Genomic DNA, 18,586 nt, shown 5'->3' with positions numbered 1-18,586 from the left:
TTTGCTCTTCTTTTATTCTAACACGCCGAAGACATGACTATTTTCTCTGTCCTCAAATCCCATTTCTTTAGGCGTTGTGGCCTGCAGAAAAGGGAAACGTCTGCGTCGGATAGTTACTAATATTGATTTGTGGACCACCTTTCTTCTGAATGGTTCAAAGACCTGTTAGGAAAACAGGTTGCCATCAACAGTAATCCAGGCTTGGCTGCCTCCATTTTATGGGTGAGTAAACTGAGGCAGTTCTAGAAAGTTCTGTTTGCACCACGGGTGAGCAGTAGACACTCAGCGGGCATCCAGACTGTTTTCCCAACTTGCCCTGTAAAGAGAAGGAGGTCCAGGACCCATTTCTACAACGGTTCACATCCATGCTAGCGCCTGTGTTCAACTTGGCGTCACCTTCGAGTAAAGCTTTGTACCCCTAAACACACCAAGCTTTGAAGGGGAGGGAAGCAGAGTGAATTTTCCTTCTCATTGAGTCATGGCAGACAACGCCATTTTACACAGAGAAACAATGGAGGATCAGAGAGATTAAAAATTTTCCTGAGGTCACCCTGCTCCAAAGTGGCAGAACTGGACTAGAACCGAGCCATCCAATGGGAAACCTTCCATCTCCACCACGCCATCCTCTGAGATACTGCCGCAAGATCCTCTGACCAAGGGTCAGACCCTCCATCAACACTCTTACACAGATGAATTTCCCCTACAAATAAGGCAGAACCTCAAAATGGCACAGACATCATTTCAGGAAATCAAAAGTGTCATGGGTCAAACAGATGAGGTTTCTTCCCCCCAGACATATGCCCTCACACGAACAGACCTAATAAAGGAGGTTCCTGGTCAGCAGGTGTGTGTGGCCAACGCATACCCCTCCCCCTGCTCTGTCCCAGTTACCTCCCCAGCTCTTGCTGGTATGAACCCAACCAACATCACATGCCCCTCCCTCCCCAAATGCTTCCTAATAAACCTGCAACCCTTCTTTTATCTGTACCTTTTAAACTTTGATACACATCTTAGCATCCAAGATGATTTTCATCCTTCCTCGGCCACAAAGAATTCCTGCAAAAACATACATTCCACTTCCTGTCCTCCAAGCTAGCCTCCCCCCAGTCACTTCACTCCAGACCCACGGCGTGTCTGCATGCATACACGCATACACGCACGCGCACACACACACGTTAGCTTTAAACTCACAGCCCAGAAGTCATCAAAGATTAACAAACACTCCCAACCTGCATCTTCCTGGCATCTTCCTGATCACTGCCTCGCCCCTTCTCCAGCTCCATGTAGGAAGCCGTGTCCCTGCCATGCTCTCAGAAACTCGAGCCTCTAGTGTATGCGCACCTGCATTCTGACCTGGCTTGCTGCACCCCCCATTCCCAGCCCACACCCCCTACAAGAAACAGGAACAGCCCTCAGCTCCCTTCCCAACACACAAAACTACCCATCATCCCTATCTTTCTGCGCCCTTTTTACAAAACCACAGGTACATTTCAAATCAGCTTCCCTTTGGCCTCCGAGATCCATGAACATCTCTAGAAACTGAATTATAGTTCTTGAAAAAACCTCGACTAGCACCGAGCTCTCCTCGTTTCTCCTGGCAAAACTGCGGCAGTCCGCTGAGCCCTGGGAAGAAATTGTTCCGGGGCACCATGCCACGCCCCAGTACCCAGCAATGGGCTGAGTGTCCAGTGGGCATTCCAGTTCTTATTTCTTAAATAAGAAACCCATTATACAATATAATACTATGCGCATCCCTGCCACTTGGCATGCAAAACACATTTCTCCACTCACTCAGATCTCACTCGCACACATCCCCAGCCGGTACCAACACACAGAGGACTTTTCCCCTTAAATGTACATCCCTCATCCTAAGCCTTCTCCAATTCCCTCCCCTCTGGTGAGGGGCCGGGGTGGGGCGGGGGGAGGGGGGGAGTATCCTTCTCTGCAGATGCCCCATCTCTCTGTAATGCGTCTGAGCCCACACTTTTCTGTTCCCCACGTACCCCAATGCCCTCCTGGCCAAATTTCCTAGCACTCACTCATAAAGTTCACACTCTGCTCTTTGCAGATAATCTTCCCTCCCCATCCCTTCGGTAATCCGCAGGCGCCTAGGCTAACCTTCCACACACGTCCCCCACACGGGCGCCCTCCCATGCCACACCCACTCCGTGTGTCTGTGCAGGCGCGCACAAGCCATCTGCTGCAACACACCGTACCTCTCCCGCTCCGACACCCTTCGCAGGCACAGATTTCTCATCAGCTACACCTCTGTTCCCACATGCTCTCACCTGCTGCCCGTGCTAGAGAGCCTCAGAAACACACACCTCCACCTGCCCACAGAGCAGGGGGCGCTCCCGCACTCTGGCCGTCCCCCTTGCACACCCTCATGCAGACACTTTCCAAAAAACCTCTTTCCCTGACCAAACAGAGCGCCCAGGGGTCCTGATCGCCCTCCTCAGGTCGGCAGACCCGTTCACACAGAGCCACAGCCTCCACTTCCAGCTACAAAACAGTCCACACCAGCACAGAGCCCTACACGCTCCTTCCTGCAACCCCGCAGACTTCCTACTCTCCCCCAACACCGTTCAGAGCTTGGTTTCTTTTCATCTCCTCCTCTCCCAACGCCAAACCCAGGTCTGAGCATTTGAGCCCAAGGCAGAGGCGGTTGGATTTGATCCCCTGAATCCCACCCTTCCACCTTCTTTGTGTCGGGGGCGGGAGGGGGGCAGGCTGAGGACACGGGAGAACTTCTCAGTGCCGGGAAAACAGAACCGATTGCAAAGTTCCTTCCCGTTCCAACTTTCTCCATCCTGACATTGGGGGCAGAGGGTTTAGATGTGTCCCTGGCTCTCCGTTCTGCAGAGCGGGAGAGGACATCTCCTCATTAAAGAGCACTTGCCCAGCACAGCCCTTAAGCGACTAGGGTCTCGGGGTGACACCCACCCCCTTTTAGCCCGCCCTCCCCCCCGCCAGCTCCCGCCCCCTGCTCCTCGGCGCACATAAACAAGTCCAAGACGTGTAGTCGCCAGCTCTCCAACTCCGAGCTCAGCGCTAGGGCTGCGTCCAGGCAGCTGCCTGCACTGAGACTCTGAACGTGCCGCCCGCCGCCAGAGGTCGAGACCGGGCTGTCTAGTTCGGTGTTTCCTCCACCTGGAAGCCCCCGGCCACGGATCCAACGAGACGGATCCTTACTAGTCAGCAGCCCTCACCCGGTGCGGCTCGGGGGTCTCAGTGCTGTACCTTTGAGGAACGCAGCAGCCAAAGTCCCCCAAAGAAGCAGCGTCTCCTCGCCGCGCACCCACTCGCGCCCGAAAGCCACAAGCAGAGTCCCCTCCCCCACCCCAGGCCCGCCTTTCCCGAACCTTCAACTCCCAGGCGTTCCAAATTCCCTTGGCAGTGTGAGTCAACTACCCCGAGCTCTAGCTCAGGGGCCACGGAGAAATTGGGTCCTTGAGGGTCCTCTGAAGTCCGACCTAGCTACGCCGGGCCCCGGGCCTCCCAGCCTCCCGGTACCTCCGATTCCTAGAGCTGGCCCGGAGGAACCGCGAGGAGCTCCCCAGGGACCGCTCGGCCCCCGTGTCCGCCGCTCCCGGCGGCGACCCAGACGCGCGGGCCGCGCGCACGGCTCCAGCATCTGCGCAGAGACCCAGGGTGGGGTGGCCGCCGGCCAGGATGAGCCCGGGGTGCGGGGCTGCTTCCGAGAAAGCTTTGAGCGGAGGCAGGGGGACTCCAGCAGGTAGCCACTCCACGCACGGAGTCTCAACTCCCGAAACTGGGAAGCGACTCTCCGCGGGGGCCGGAGCTCTGCGTCCCCTGCCCCCGCAGCTCCCGCCCGGCCCGGGAGGGGGAGGAGAGCGGAGAGTTTGGCGAGGTGGCGAGCGGGGCGCGGGGGGCGCGTGCGGGGAACGGCGGCGGCACCCTCGCTTCCCCGCCGCCCCGGATACGACTGCCACCCCCTTTTGTTACGGGATGCGCGAGGAGCCTTCTCTGCGGGAGTAGACGGCTGCGTTGGTGAGGGGCCGGCGGTTTTCCGAAGCCCTTTCCTGCCCTTCCGTCGTCCTCCTTTCCCCTCGCCTCCGCGCCCCCCCCCCCCGCCCTTTCCAATCCCGGTCCCTTAAACCTGATCACTTTCCCAGATATTGGGCGGTTTCTCCAGCAGCCGAGGCACGGGAGGGAGGAGGTGGGGAGGAGTGTCCGTTCGCGGGGGCGGGCGGGTGGCTGTGATCGCACCTCGGCCTGGGCAGATCCGGGCGCAAACTTCGGGAAGGCACGAGCGGGGGAAGAGTGCGGGAGCGCGGCGCGATGGGGTGAGGGCGGGGTGCGGACCGGGCTGCGCGCAGGTCCCCGGCCCCGAACCTGCCCGCCCAGCGTGCCCGCCTCCGCTTACCGTGGCAGAAGTGACCATGGCATCCGTGTGACTGTTTCCAGGGACGTCGACATGAAGAGAAAGGTGGACGCGAGCTCGGTCATTCAAAGTCTCTCCCACCCCGCCGCCGCCGCCAGCCCCCAGCAGGGGACAAAAAGAGAAGGAGAAAGGAGAGGGAAGAAAGTAGTTGCGCCGGGCTCTCTCGGGGGCCTCGCGCGGAGCTGCTACGGTGGGGAGAGGAGCGTTCAACTCTGAGTCCCGTGAACAGAATCTGCGCGGTTATAACCAGCCAACCCGGCCAGATGGCTCCGCGCTCAGCGCCTTAACCCCTTCGGCGCCGCGCCGCCCGCCCCCGCGCCCGGCCGGCCGCGCAAGCCTGCGCCCCAGCGCCCCTCCGGCTGGGGCCGGGGGCCACTGGGGGCACCGGGTCATTTCCCCTGTCCTTTCTTAAATAAAAATATCCCCAACCTCCAAGTTGGTAGTATGCTTCAGTTTGCCCCTCCATCTCCGATTTTTCCATCTCCAAGAAAAAACGAAATGTTTAACTTTTCACTGCGCTTTACACATTCATGCCTTTAGTCTGTCTTATTTGTTCTTCTCCTTGAAAAATCTCTTTTTGATCTTCTTTTTGCTTTTCATTTAAGGTTTTTCTTTACAAAGAAGAAGGGCCTTTCTTGCCCCTTGCCTCGGGAGGCTTGGGTCGAATGTGCAAACTCCTCCGAACCTTCGACCCTTTCACCTCCAGATCTCTCCCCACCCGCCGCTCCCAAGAGCACCCGTCCGTCCTTCCCTCTCCCCACCACCCGAGCACGCCCCGGGACACCGTTCCCAGGCTGCCCGCCGCTCCGGGACCAGCACCCAAGGCGCTGCTGGCGGTCCAGGCGGATCAAGCCAGAGAGGTATGGGGGGGGGGGCACGGGTCGGGGGGGGGGGAGGGCGGGTGTGTGTGCGCGCTTGTGTGTGAGCTGGAAGGGAGAGGAGGGTGATGAATCGGAGCCTCCCACCCCACGCAGCCTTCAACTTCTCCTAAGCCCCTTCCTTCCAAATGAGGGTCGGGCCCTGCAGTCGAGCTCCCGCCCAGCACCCACCAGTCTGCACGCGGGGACAGCGCGGGAAGCAGAAAGGCAAGCGACAGACCAACCTTTCTAAGCGCTCCGAAAGGAGTGACGCCCACTTCCCCACCCTTAGATTATTCGAGGAAAGGACGGGGGAGTGCAGGGGGCAAAATCTCTTATTTCGAGATAACTTTAGCCGCCCATTAGACCCCGCTTGTGGTGAGCTCGGTCTCTCTAAATTTACCCTAGTTAATGCATTTTGCTTTCGCCCATTTGCCGTCAAGAGAAGTGGGGGGGGGGGGGGAATGTCACTGAGGGGTCAATGAGAAATCCAGAGCCTCGGAACGGAGTTTTGCCCTCCTGTCCTCCTCCTACCCGCTCCCCGGGTCGTGGCGTGGGGGGATCTCATCGCCGATCCCCCTCCCCCCCCACTTCTTCCTCGCTGCCACCTCAGTCACCCCTAACCCCATCTCTTTCCAGGACCTTTGGACGCGCGCTTGGGAGAGGGGAGTGAGTAGGTATCGCTTCTCCCCGCGGCCCTGCCGTTCCGGGCGTCTAATAAGCAGTTCAGTTGGTGGCGTCCAAGTACAAAAACATCCAAATTCCTTTGACTTGTTTGAGAATTTAGTCAAACACCAAGAAATAAGGGCACCGCACCTACCAGATCAGGCCGAACCCGACGCAGAGAGGAGGCTGCCGGTCCGAGGGGAGGTGGGAAGGGATGGGGAGGCTGGGGGCTGCGTACTAGGTAGATTGTACCTGCCTCATCATTATCCTGGCTGCTGGAGATTGCCACATGGAAAACGGCCAGAAGCGCCTACTGAGGCCCAGGGGCGGCACCTCCCGTGGTCCCTGGGGAGAGTAGGGTCCTCCTTCCGTGCTGCCCTCGCGCCAAAAGGTTCAGGTCCTCCTCCGGGCCAGATTAGGCTGCGGAGATGTCCCCTCCACCCGGAGCACGGCACCATGAAGGTCTGGATTGGGCGTGCTCTGCTGGGTCCCGGTTTTCTCGCTCTGCTCTGGCCCGCCCCCCTGCCCTCCCCCACTGCCCGCACTTGCGCCCCAATCCCCCCACCCCACCCCCGCTGCCGCGCAGTCAAAGGCGGGATTCAGGCCCACTGGCCACGTTCTAGGGGCTCTTCTCTGGAGCTCCAGGTCCTCCGGTAACCCAAAGATTGCAAGGAAAGAGGGGGTTGGCTCCCGCTGCAGCGAGGAATGGGTTAAAAACCTGTCCCGGCTGATCTGTCTGCGGCTTTTCGGTCACCAGCAGGATGGAGGGAGGCGGGGAAGGGAGAGGGGCAAGCTTAAATGTGAAAAAAGTCAGAAGGAAAAAAAAAAAAAAAAAGACGAGGCAGCGTGGAGTTTAAGACCGATTTGTTCTGCAGATGCCAGGCACTGACTGTCTGTCTCGTTTTGCCAGGACCTAGGCGACCCCAGGAAAAGTTTGTGCCTTTCCCAACTCGAGGGGGTTTTGTCCTGAGCTGGTGGGTCTGTCTTTGCGTGCAATCAACACGCCTTGTAATATGAGAGGTGACACCTTAATCTTGCCAAATATGCGTGGTGCCTTGTGAGGGAGGGGGAGGGAAGGGAGGAAGGGGCTGAGGGAGGAGAGAGGAAGAGGAGAGAACTGGCAGAGGCCGAAAGATGCCCTTTGCTCACTTTTTCCCAAATGGAGAGCCACTTCCTTTGTGGAAGGCCCTTTTCAAACAATCTTCCTGGAGCAGGCAAACTGCCTTTTCCTTACTGCTATCCTTTCTAGTTCAGAGCTAAGTGTCCTCTTCCCCCGCTCTAAAGACTGATATCCAGGTCCTCCCTCTGGCTTCCAAGAGAGTGACCAGGTGATGGAGAAATAGGGTGGCCAGAAAAAGGAGTAGAAAGGCGTATTTTTTTAAAAGATAGAGTAAAAGATTATTGCATATAATATGGAATCGTGTTAGAACTGCGGAGCATTGTGACTTCTAAGCAAATCCATTTTTCGAAATAGAGACAGATCTGAGTGTTGCAGACAGCTAAAGCAAAAAACAGAGCTAGGAAGTAAGCTGGGGAGTTCGTGCCCCAAAGGCGGTGCTGGGTCCAGGGCAGTCCATCCAGAACTAGGTCTTTTTGGATCCCTTTCTCCAAGTTGAGCCTGTGGTCGCAGCCCGGGCCTTGGCTGTCCATCTGTTGACTGTATTTTTAGGTTGCTGAACTTTCTTTTTCTCCTGGCTGCATCTGGGTGTCAGGCCCTCCTCCTGGAAGCGGTTTGTGAGAGTGGGGACTGGATCTGGTGTTTGAAGGTCGTTTTAAAACTCTCTCCTAAAGCAAATTTCTAGAGCCAGCCTCCTGCCCACTCTTCTCTTTTGCAACAGCACCACTCTGTGGTTGAAACACTGAATAGAAACAGAATGAAAACGTTGGCCTGAAGTGTGCCTTTCCCCTGTAAAAAGCAGCACTTATGGCCTTGATGTTTGAGTCAAGCAGACTGTGTGTTGGGGGGGGTGGGATGCCCAGCGTGTGGTCTTGTGCTCTAGCTGCCTGTGGTTAATTCACTGTGACATGTTGACCCAGGAAATAAGAGAATTGGGCTGAGTGGCCTCCAAGGACCCTTTCCTCTGTGACCCTTCGTGGCAAAGACAAGCAGGGTGATTTTCCCCATGATCAGCTAGCTAGCCTTGAACATTTGTCTCCTCTCATTGTTTTTTGTTTTATTTTGTTTTGTTTGTTTGTTTTGCGTCCTGCCTTGGAGATCCCTCCTCCGCACCTCATCTGATCCTCAACTATTTGCAGGTTGTATGGTCTGCGGCTGGAGGGCACTGCGGAGAATTTGGCAGGATGCCTGTGACTCCTTTCTTGGGCCCTACCCTGTCCCTCCCCACCCGGACTCACTCAGACTGCTTTGCCAAGGGAGCCTGAAAGTCTCTGTTTGTGAAACAATTAAGTGAATGCAAAAGGTGCTTGCACAGGGACTGGGAATTTAAGGGTCAGGGAAGACCGTGCACTCCCTTGGCTCCTGGCACTCAAAAGATTCCCCGTGGGCTTCCCTGGTGGCGCAGTGGTTGGGAGTTCGCCTGCCGATGCAGGGGACACGGGTTCGTGCCCCGGTCCGGGAAGATCCCACATGCCGCGGAGCGGCTGGGCCCGTGAGCCATGGCCGCTGAGCCTGTGCGTCCGGAGCCTGTGCTCTGCAACGGGAGAGGCCGCAACAGTGAGAGGCCCGCTTACCGCAAAAAAAAAAAAAAAGATTCCCCGCTGCCCAACCATTACGGCACAGGTCCTAACCACAGCGTTGTTAACATCACACCCATATGAACATCACGCCCATTAGCAACCCTGCCCAAAGGCCCTGAAGAGTCCTGTGTGAGGCGTTACTCTTTTGTGAAGTAGGTGCAGCTGTCCACAGGAGCCGTGTGCCCAGGTCTTCCCTCAAATTTCTATCTCGAGAGAGTGCGGCTCTGCTGTTATCAGTCTGGCGGAGCAGGGATCCCAGAGGTCATGTTCGCTGAGCCTCTGTGTGTCCTCACCCCGCATTGAATAGTTGAGGAAACTGAGGCTCCAACCTGACAATGACTCTCCCCAGGGAAATAGAAAAAGCCTGGTGACAGATCAGGAGCTACGACTCATCGGAAGAGGGGATTTTGGACGCATCCAAACCCAGGTCTCATGCGTCCTTCTTCACTTCACAGCTGTGTGTCTTTGGGCAGGTGCTGAGCGTCTCAGTGCCAGCCTCACTGGAGTGTTATGAGGATCAAATGAACTTATTTATTTAAAACACTCAGCACAGTGCCTGGTACCATGTAAGCCCCAACTCCCAATCTAATGGTGCTTGCACTGAAATCCTGCCACCCCACTGGTGGCGGATCAGCCTTTAGAAAGACTGTCCTGTTTTTCGTAAGCTGTCTTTAAACATTTCATTAACGTAACTCCATGGGTATATATTCTCCCCTTTGTACGAAGACAGAAAGAAATCAGCAGAACGAAGTAGCGGACATATTTAGAATTTTAATAGCTTCTTAATATGGACCTCAATGAGCAGGGAAGACATAGCTGAAGAATTTAAAAATCTCATCTTTTCATTCTTTGCCTCTAAAACAGAATCACCTCATTTTAAAGGAAATTCCACAGTGTCCTTTAACTCTCAACAGCTTGCCTAGTGTGTTCTCGGTTTGTTGTTCTTGCTAATTATGTTCTAGAGCTCACACTGAACAATATAATGAGTTACACTGAACAATAATTGATCAACTCATTTTGTGAAATAGCATGCAGATTCATAATTATGCTTCAAAAAATTACCCAGAATAATAGAGGGAAGGTATGGATTCCTACTACACAGGTGGATATAGAAATCATAATAAAGTCTCCTATTTCACCAGTCATGACATGAATCCCTCACCACCCTATAAATTAGCTTTATGTTGCACCAAACTCCATGCATAAAAAAAATTGACACGAAGGTTTCCTAGGTAACTAATGCACTTCCAGAGGGCATAGGCCTCAGGAGACAAAGGGGGCAGGGAAGGGGGCGGGGGCAGGGAAGCGAAGAAAGAGAAAAGAAACCCTTCGATTAGACCCATGTGACATAAACAAAATATTTCCTGGGTAAGAACTCATAAGGTTTTATTAGCTGGGTTTGACATAGCTGTGGCACTGCCATTAATTCCATCTTCAGACAATAAAATACTCGCTAGACTATCCCCTCATTATGTGAGCCAGCATCTTCTGGTCCAGGTACAGAGTTACAGATTCTGAGAGTAATTATGCAACTGCTGAGCTATGTCCACTCACCAGCCCGCTGTTTCTTGAGCCCTCCAAGGGGTATTTAGACATCACCAAATGCTGGAAGTGAAAACCAGGGTCAATGTGGATGTTTCAAGAGATGGAGACGCATATGTGACAGTATAGACTCTGAGCCCCTTGGAGCAGGGCTGTGAGCTTCAGGGGAAGGCTGGGGTCCACGGGTTGAATGGACAGCGTCCACGTCCGATTTCCAAACCTCCAGCCTGGTGGTCTTTTCACTGCTGCTGCATCTGGGGAAGGCTCTGGATGCTAAAGATCCCTTGAACGCTTAGGAGGACATGGAAGGTTGTAGGAGGAGCTTAGGTTTCCATTTCTGCTGAAAGAATGTTGGTTCATCCTGAAAGACATCCAATCCAGGGACAACAGAGAGAGAGCAACACTGTCACTGACTTTGTGAGCTCAGGGAATTCACTGAACTTTTCAGCTCCTTGGTTTTACCGTGTATGCGAGGGACTTGGCCTCACTTTCTTGTATAATGGGGAATAGAAATAAGAAAATTAAAAAAACACACTGACTGGGGTACAGTGGAAGTTTTGTATTATCTGCTCTCCTCCACCTTCAGTAATTCGAGTGACAGTGAGACTCCGGCTGGTTCCAAGCCACAACCAGGTGACTCCTCTCTGCAAAGCTCGGCGAGTTGCTGATTCCTGTGGCTGCAGTGTTCCTGCCCATTACTACAGCGTAGAGTGAAGCTTGCTTTTTGCACTTTCCGTGGCTTGCTGACCAAAGGGCACAAAATGCAGGTTCTTGTCTAGAAAGACGGCTAGAAAACCAGAGCCCTTTCCATCACACGATCCCTTCCACTGGGTGTTGAAGTCATTTGGAGATATACCTCTGGCTGGGGACTGGAATGGGATTAGGAATTAGACAAGTCTTCTGGCCACACCCTTCGTTTACTATGCTTGCTGGGTAGTCAGGGGCGGGGAAAGTCTAGGAGGCAAATCTATAGCATCCAAAGGTACAGCTTTCCCAAGGATTTAAGGCTAAGCAGGGCAGGGACCCAGGTCTCCTTACGCCTAAGCAGGGCAGGAACCCAGGTCTCCTTACGCCTAAGCAGGGCAGGGACCCAGGTCTCCTTGCTCCTAAGTAGGAGCCCCGTCCGGACCAGCCATGAGTATGACAGAGACATACAATAAAATGTCCTCCGAGTACTCTCTTCCTGTACGTCTCTCCTCAGAATTCCAGGCTGGGTGACCCAGCAAAGGTCACCTCATCCATTTTCCCACCCCCAAGGCCAATCCTCATTCACCACCGAAAGGACAGGCTCAAAATGTGCAGGATGGGGTGGGGGGCAAGGAAGGTTCATGCTGCTGTCCACGTCTCCTTGAAAACATTCTTCTCTCCAGCAGTCTACAAAACCAAGGACAGGGAACTAATCACTGAGCCCCTTCCTTTAAAGACCTTGTGCCCGGACTTCCCACGAAACACTCAAAAGGGATGTTAGCAGTTCTTGGGGGCCAAGGAAAGCCAAGTTCAAGTTAAAATAAGCTTACAAACCACTTCTCTCGTCAACACACACAAATATATACAGACACACCCCTGCAGGCACGCATCTGATGCTTTGCTATATTTACCAGTCCATTCACCGTAAGGTCTGCCCCTGTTCCCACCCTGAGAGCAGGCTGTCCTCAGGCCCCCATTCAGAATGCAAGGAACGCTCCAGCCACAAAGAATACCCAAGCTGGGGTCCCATAGAGCCAATAAACTCCCAGCGCAGGGAGAAATGTAGCAGGTGGGAACCTTCTTTACAGATTGTCATCAACATCATCATCATCATCTTATTATTATTATTAACAATAGGTTATTGAGTGCTTAATGGGTACCAGGTACTGTTAATAATATTAGCATTATATACCAGGTACTTTTTTTTTTTTTTGCAGTACGCGGGCCTCTCACTGCTCTGGCCTCTCCTGTTGCAGAGCACAGGCTCCGGACGTGCAGGCTGAGTGGCCATGGCTCACGGGCCCAGCCGCTCCGCGGCATGTGGGATCTTCCCGGACCGGGGCACGAACCCGCGTCCCCTGCATCGGCAGGCGGACTCTCAACCACTGCGCCACCAGGGAAGCCCCCAGGTACTTTTTTAAGCACTGTGTGTGTGTATGTGTGTGTGTGTATATATATGTACATATACGTACCTGTACCAGCATATATTCATATGTTATAGATATATGTATATCACATGTCCTGGAACTGGACAAGGAGACAGAAAACCTGGTTCATGTCTGAGCTCCTGTGTGATCTTAGGCAAGTTACTTATCCCTTCCTACTCCTCATTTGTAAAAGATCTGTTAAGTGGAGATAATAATCGTGCCAACCTGTAGGGTTTTTCTAAGGATTAAATAATACATAAGTAGGTACGATTATTATCTCCATTTTATTGATTTAAAATATTCAGGTGTAAAGAATAACCTGCCCAAGTATACCTGGGTAGTGAAAGAGTTGCAAAACAGAAGTTTGAACCCTAACCGCTCGTCACCTCTACACCATCCGACCTTGAGAGGGTGGTGTTTTTACAGATGAGGAAACAGGCCTAGAAGAAGATGAGCAACTTCCCTATAGGGTCATCCAGAGGAGCTCAGATGTGAGTGAGGTGTCCTGCCTCTGGTCCAGGGCCTAGACCCGCAGTATCAGGGTTGCAATATCTGTAGGGTTAATTCTCCTGGGCTCAAGGTCATCCTAGGGCAGCGAGAGAAGGAAGGAGACGGATGATAGGGTACAGTAGGGTCAAGTCCATCCATGGCCCGGCCCTTCGTGAGCCTTTGTAGATGGAGAGAACTCATTCCAGAGCAGTGACTTGGTACCTGGAAGAAAGACTGATTTCAGCACCCTCCCAGCTCCTCAGCAGGTCTCTTTGCCAGGACACAGCCTAGATAACAACGTGCCAGCCTTGGGTAAGAGAAATCCCCCAAGTAAGCAGGACAAACCCACGCAGTGCCGGGTTACTATGAAATTCTTCCAAGGGGGCAGGGCACTGGCTTTGCTCCAAAGATTAAAAGCCCTCTAATCCAAACTACTAGTGCTGACAGCATCAAGACATACAGGAAAAAAGTTGAGCCTTGAGTCTCTAATAAGTACTAAGTCTGTAAATTCCCACTCCAAACCCATAGAATGCTAGATTAGAACATTATGGACAACTGATGTATTGTTACATATGTTTCCTTTGAATCCCATCCAGTCACAAGTACACTCGTGCAAACATCTCCTCCTTTAGTTTAGACCCAGGCTTGAATGCCACTCAGAGCTCAGACACAGCAGGCAAGCCAGCAGTCAAAACCTGCCTGTGAATGAGCTTTAAAGTCTGGAGCTGCTGCCAACAAAGGAATCATGAGGCATCAGATTTGTATTTTACTGCTCCACCATGTCCAGCCTCTCTGCCTCCAAACAGGGATAAGAGAATTCCACTGGTCCTTCTCCCACTGCTTCAAAGGTCCTTTGCCAAAAGTTTTCAACGATGAGTCCAAAAGTTAGAAAGAAGTTCCTGTGGCGCAAAGAGAAAGAATAACTTTGCAAATGATGACTGTGATTATCTTTCCACCTGTATCGATCTCCCCCCACTGACTTTATGGACAGTTTAAAAATAAAGTTAACAAAAGAGATATATGACAAAGTTGGAAATAGCCTTCTTTCTATACATGAATATTAATAAACCTCAAACCATGGATTTTTCCCAGGGTAAGCAGGGAATCCGTGGTTAAGATAGGAATGGACTCATAACTGGCAGGAGATTTACAGTATGAATCACTGGTCCACACTCTGTATCTCAAACTGGAAAACAGACTGGCTGCAACGTAGCATCAATGCATGAATGACTTAAGTTCTTTCAGAGTTGCGAGGTGCCTGAGATTCCCCTAGTGCAATTGCTCATTTTACAGAGAACATTATCAAGACTCAGGATAATGAAGGGACCAGCCAGAGAGCACACAAAAAACAAGACTTGTCAGTGAGAGTGTGGAACCCGAACCCATGACTGCTAGGAGGCTGTTCTCCATCTGCTCTGTCTATACAACCCCCAGGAAATAGACACAACTCCTGCTTTCCTTCTGAAAATGCCCCTTTTCCCTCTAATTCCTTACCTTTACTTCTTTCCTCTATTTCATTATTTACTTCCACTTCTTCTAATATTTCATTGTCTTTGTTTTGTTCCCATTGTGCACTACTGGCAAGACAAGAGAAAATTAACTTAACATGCAGCAGGCAAGGTTTCAGTAGGAAATGGAAAAGAGTTTTAATCACATAGAGGTTAAAAGACAGCTTCAGAAGTGGAATGGACACTTTCCTATTTTTGATGACATAAGGTCAGTCCTTTCTGAAGAGAGGATTAATTAGACCAACTCTATTTTTCAATAACATTATAAATAACCTTTTAAGATTCTCACCTGAATGAATCTTTTTAAAAAATCTTCTTTCCTTTGTATGAATGACAGCAAAAGTATCTATCTTTGCTAAGGGAATGTTTCTTTGGTAGAATTTTTAATTTTATTTTTTTCTTGCAATAAAGCTATCAGTAAAATGCAGGGTCAAGTACTTTGCTCTCCTATTTACATCCTAATTCCTTCTTTGTAAAAGAGCTGACACCAATATCTGTTATTGGCATTACGCACCTCAGGAGCTTAGGGCCATCCAAAAACCAGGAGTTGCAAAGACCCCAATATCTAGAAGGTCATGATGTAAATTTTAAAAATGTGTCTGTTGTGGAAGACCCCAAAGGATAGAACTAGGATGGATGAATGGAACTTGCAGGGGTGCAAATTTTAAGTCAAGAGAAAGTGATAGTTCTGACACACAGAATTTCCAGAATTAGAATCAACTGCCTCCATAGCTATAAGTCACTGGACAAATTCAGGCATAAGACTACCTTGAAACAATGTTGTGGAGGATGTAAGAACATATGATACACAGAGAAAAGATCTAATACACATATGATTAGTGTCCCATAAAGAGAGGAAATAGAAAATGGTGCAGTAGCAATGTCTGAAGATTTAAGGGTCCAGAATTTTTGAAAATTGATGAAAGACACCAACCCACATATTCAAGAAGTTCAGCATACCTGAACAAGATAAATAGAAAGGAAACCACACTTGGCACACTGCAATAAATCTGTGGAAGTCGAAGACAAACAGAAAAAAGTAAAAGTACCGGAGGGAGAAAAGACACATTACCTTCGATTGCAATGAGACTTATCAATGACTTTTTAACAGAAACTGTGGGACTCAGAAGACAAGAGAATATCAAAGTACAGAAGGAAAGAACAGTCAATCTTGAATTCCTTAGCTAGTAAAAGCATCCTTGAAAAATATGTGAAGTTATTTTCAGATAATGAAAATTTGAGATAATTCATTACTGGAAGATCTGCACTAAAGGAAATATTAAAGAGACTTATTCCTGAATGAGGAAGAAGACTGCATATGAAAGTGAGGAAATATAGGAAAAGTTAAATGTGTGGCAAATGTGAATGAATACTAACACTACGGAACCACAAAATATCTTGTAGAATTAAAGTCATGGCAGAAACAGCACAAAAGGCAGGACGTTGTAACTAGGTATAAGTTCCAAGGTTCTTGTGTTCTTTGGAAAGCCATATTAGTACTTATGTACATTAAACTTTAATAAGTCAGAGTGACCTGTTGTAGTTTCTCTGATAACCACAAAATGAATATAGCAAATGAAGAGGCTAATGTGGTGTTTGGGAAAAACATTAATTCCAAAAAAGGCCAGAAAAGAGAAAAAAAAGGAACATGGCACAGGTGAGAGAGAACTAATAGTAAGGTAGTAGGGTATTAGACCCAAATATGTCTATTTATATATTTATGAATGAATATATTGAAATAAAGTAATCTAACTACCTCAATTAAAGAGAACAAACTGGATTAAAAAAAAAACAGTACATGGCAATTACACCAAGAAACTTTAAAAGCAAGATGATTATAAAACATATACCATGAAAATATTTTCAGAATGAAAGTAGTGTAACTCTATTAATATCAGGTAAAATAGAGAATAAGGTAAGACTCATTACTGGAAATAAAGAGGGACATCTAAAAATACTGAGTTTCCATACACTAAAATCTAAACTTCCATGCACCTAGTAACATGTATATATTATACATTTATAATAGAGCACACACACACATGCACACACACAAGGGAGAAGTAGACATATCCACAATCATAGTGAGAGATTTTAATACGTCTTTCTCCATAAGTGGTAGATCAAATAGACAAAAAAATTATTAAGGTTATATAAGATTTGTGTAACATGGTAAACAAACTTGAACTTACTGACAACAAATATTTAAAACTCTGCACCCATAAATTTTTCCCAAGTGCACGTGTAGTAATTAACAAAATTAACAACATGCCGATTCGTAAAGTAAGTCTCAAAAAGTTTGTGAGGTTTAAAATCATACAGAATATTTTCCCTAACTACAGCCCAGTAAAGCTAAGAAATCAGTAACAGTGAGAAAACACCTAAATATTTGGATATTAAGGAACATACTTTTATATAACTCATAAATTAAATAATTGCAAGGTCTACAAAATATTTTGAACTGAATGACAGTGAAATATGATATGACAAAACTTGTAAGATACAGCTAAAGCCATGATTAAAGGAAAATATATGTAGCATCGAATGCACATATTAGAAAAGAATTAAAGCTAGAAATCATTTAACTGTCATCTCAAGAAGTTAGAAAATGAAGAGCTAATTCTATGCAAGTAACATAGAAGAAAACAATACTCATAAGACCTGAAATTAGTGAAAGAGAAAATAAGATTACTGTTGATGGAATAAATTTTAAAGTTGTTCCTTTCAAATGTCTTTATAAATGACTAATCTAATTAACAGTAGATTATAATTAATCCTAGTACAGCTAATCAATAAAATTATAGAAGGCACAAAATACTGACATCAAGAATGAAAAGAATCATAGATTCTAAGAATTTAAATAAAAATATTTAAGGAAAGAACATTATGAACAAATTATATCGATGCATTTGGAAATTTCTATAAAGTTTACAAATTCCTAGAAAAAGCACTCATTCCCCAAAATGATATAAGAATAAACAGAAAATGTGAATATTCCTGTATCTCTTAAAGCATTTGAATCTGCAATTTAAAACCTTCTTGAAAGAACTCGCTTGGCTTAGATGGCTTCACTAATAAACACTTGTAAGTATTTAATGAAGAAATAACATCGTTTTTACACACAATCTATCAGTGACTAAAATGAAGGAATACTTCCTAAATTGTTTTATGAGGCTAAAACCTGAAAAGGACACTACAAGAAGAAAGAAAAGTATAAGTCAGTCTCTCTTACCAATATAGATGCAAAAACTTTGAAATATTAGAAAGTAAAATCCCGGATATTTTAAAAGTATAAAATCATTTCCAATTTTTGTTTATTCCAGGAATGCAAAATTACCTTAATATTGAAAACCAATCAATGCAATTTACCACGTGAAGAGAACAAAAAAGAAAAACCATACGATCATCTTAATAGATGCAGAAAAATTGTTTGATAAAATTCAAATCTCATTCATGATGAAACCAGCAAATGTAGCAAACTAGGAATAGAAGGAAATCTCTTGAATCTGATAAAAGGCATCTACACACACACACACACACACACACACACACACACACACACACACACCTACCTACAAACCTACAGCAGACAATATATTTAATGGTGAAAACTTGAAAGATTTTGCCTTGAGAACATTAACAAGACAAGGCTATCTGCTTAGTTGGAAGTCATACTCAGGATGATAAACAAATAAATAAACAAATAAATAAAAATAAGGGTTGAAAAGGAAGAAATAAACTTGTCATTATTCATGGATAACATTATTGTGTATGTATAAATTTCAAAAGAAAATCCTGATAATCTATTTAAATTCAAAAGTGAATTTAGTAAGATCAGTAATTATAAGGTTGCCACACACACAAAAAATCTAATTATTTATAAGCAGCAAATGATTAGAAAATGAGATCTAAAAAATACCTTTTCAATAGAATAAAAACATTTGTATCCAAGAATAATTCTAGTAACTCTATGCAACATAAATAGGTACAATCATTTTAGAAAACTATTATATAAGTATTTATTGAAGTTGAACATATAATTACCTTTGGCCCAGCAATTGCACTTTAAAGTGTATACTCAACAGAATCATGTTGCACTTTGGCCCCCAAAACATGTGCAAAAATGCAGTAGCAATATTTTAGAAACAACCTAAGTGCCCCTCAAATGTGGAAATAAACCAACTGTAGTGTAATTATACAATGAATTACTCTATAGCAAATGAAACTGATGAATTAATGCTGCATGCAAAAACAGAAAAATCTGGCTACCAAAATGTTGAACAAACAAAAAAGATACAAAAGATTGCA

At 47.8% G+C, this 18,586-nt stretch overlaps 1 protein-coding gene across 1 annotated transcript in view; it reads right to left on the bottom strand.

Moving 5' to 3' along the window:
- The window catches only part of NTF3 (neurotrophin 3), a gene marked incomplete at its 5' end in the record, with an annotated part of 67,202 nt that extends 60,983 nt beyond the window's left edge, over window positions 1–6,219 (bottom strand). Inside the window, one exon of the mRNA XM_082666441.1 lies at window positions 6,181–6,219. Within this exon, the coding sequence (XP_082522567.1) occupies window positions 6,181–6,219 (39 nt within the window). The remainder of the gene's footprint in view (window positions 1–6,180) is intronic.
- Window positions 6,220–18,586: the final 12,367 nt, after the last annotated feature.

Source organism: Grampus griseus (genome assembly GCF_964374135.1).
Source record: "Grampus griseus genome assembly, chromosome: 11".
In the NCBI taxonomy this organism is placed as follows: domain Eukaryota; kingdom Metazoa; phylum Chordata; class Mammalia; order Artiodactyla; family Delphinidae; genus Grampus; species Grampus griseus.
The sequence above is the reverse complement of the archived record's forward strand: the minus strand, read 5'-3'. Positions and strand labels throughout refer to the sequence as shown.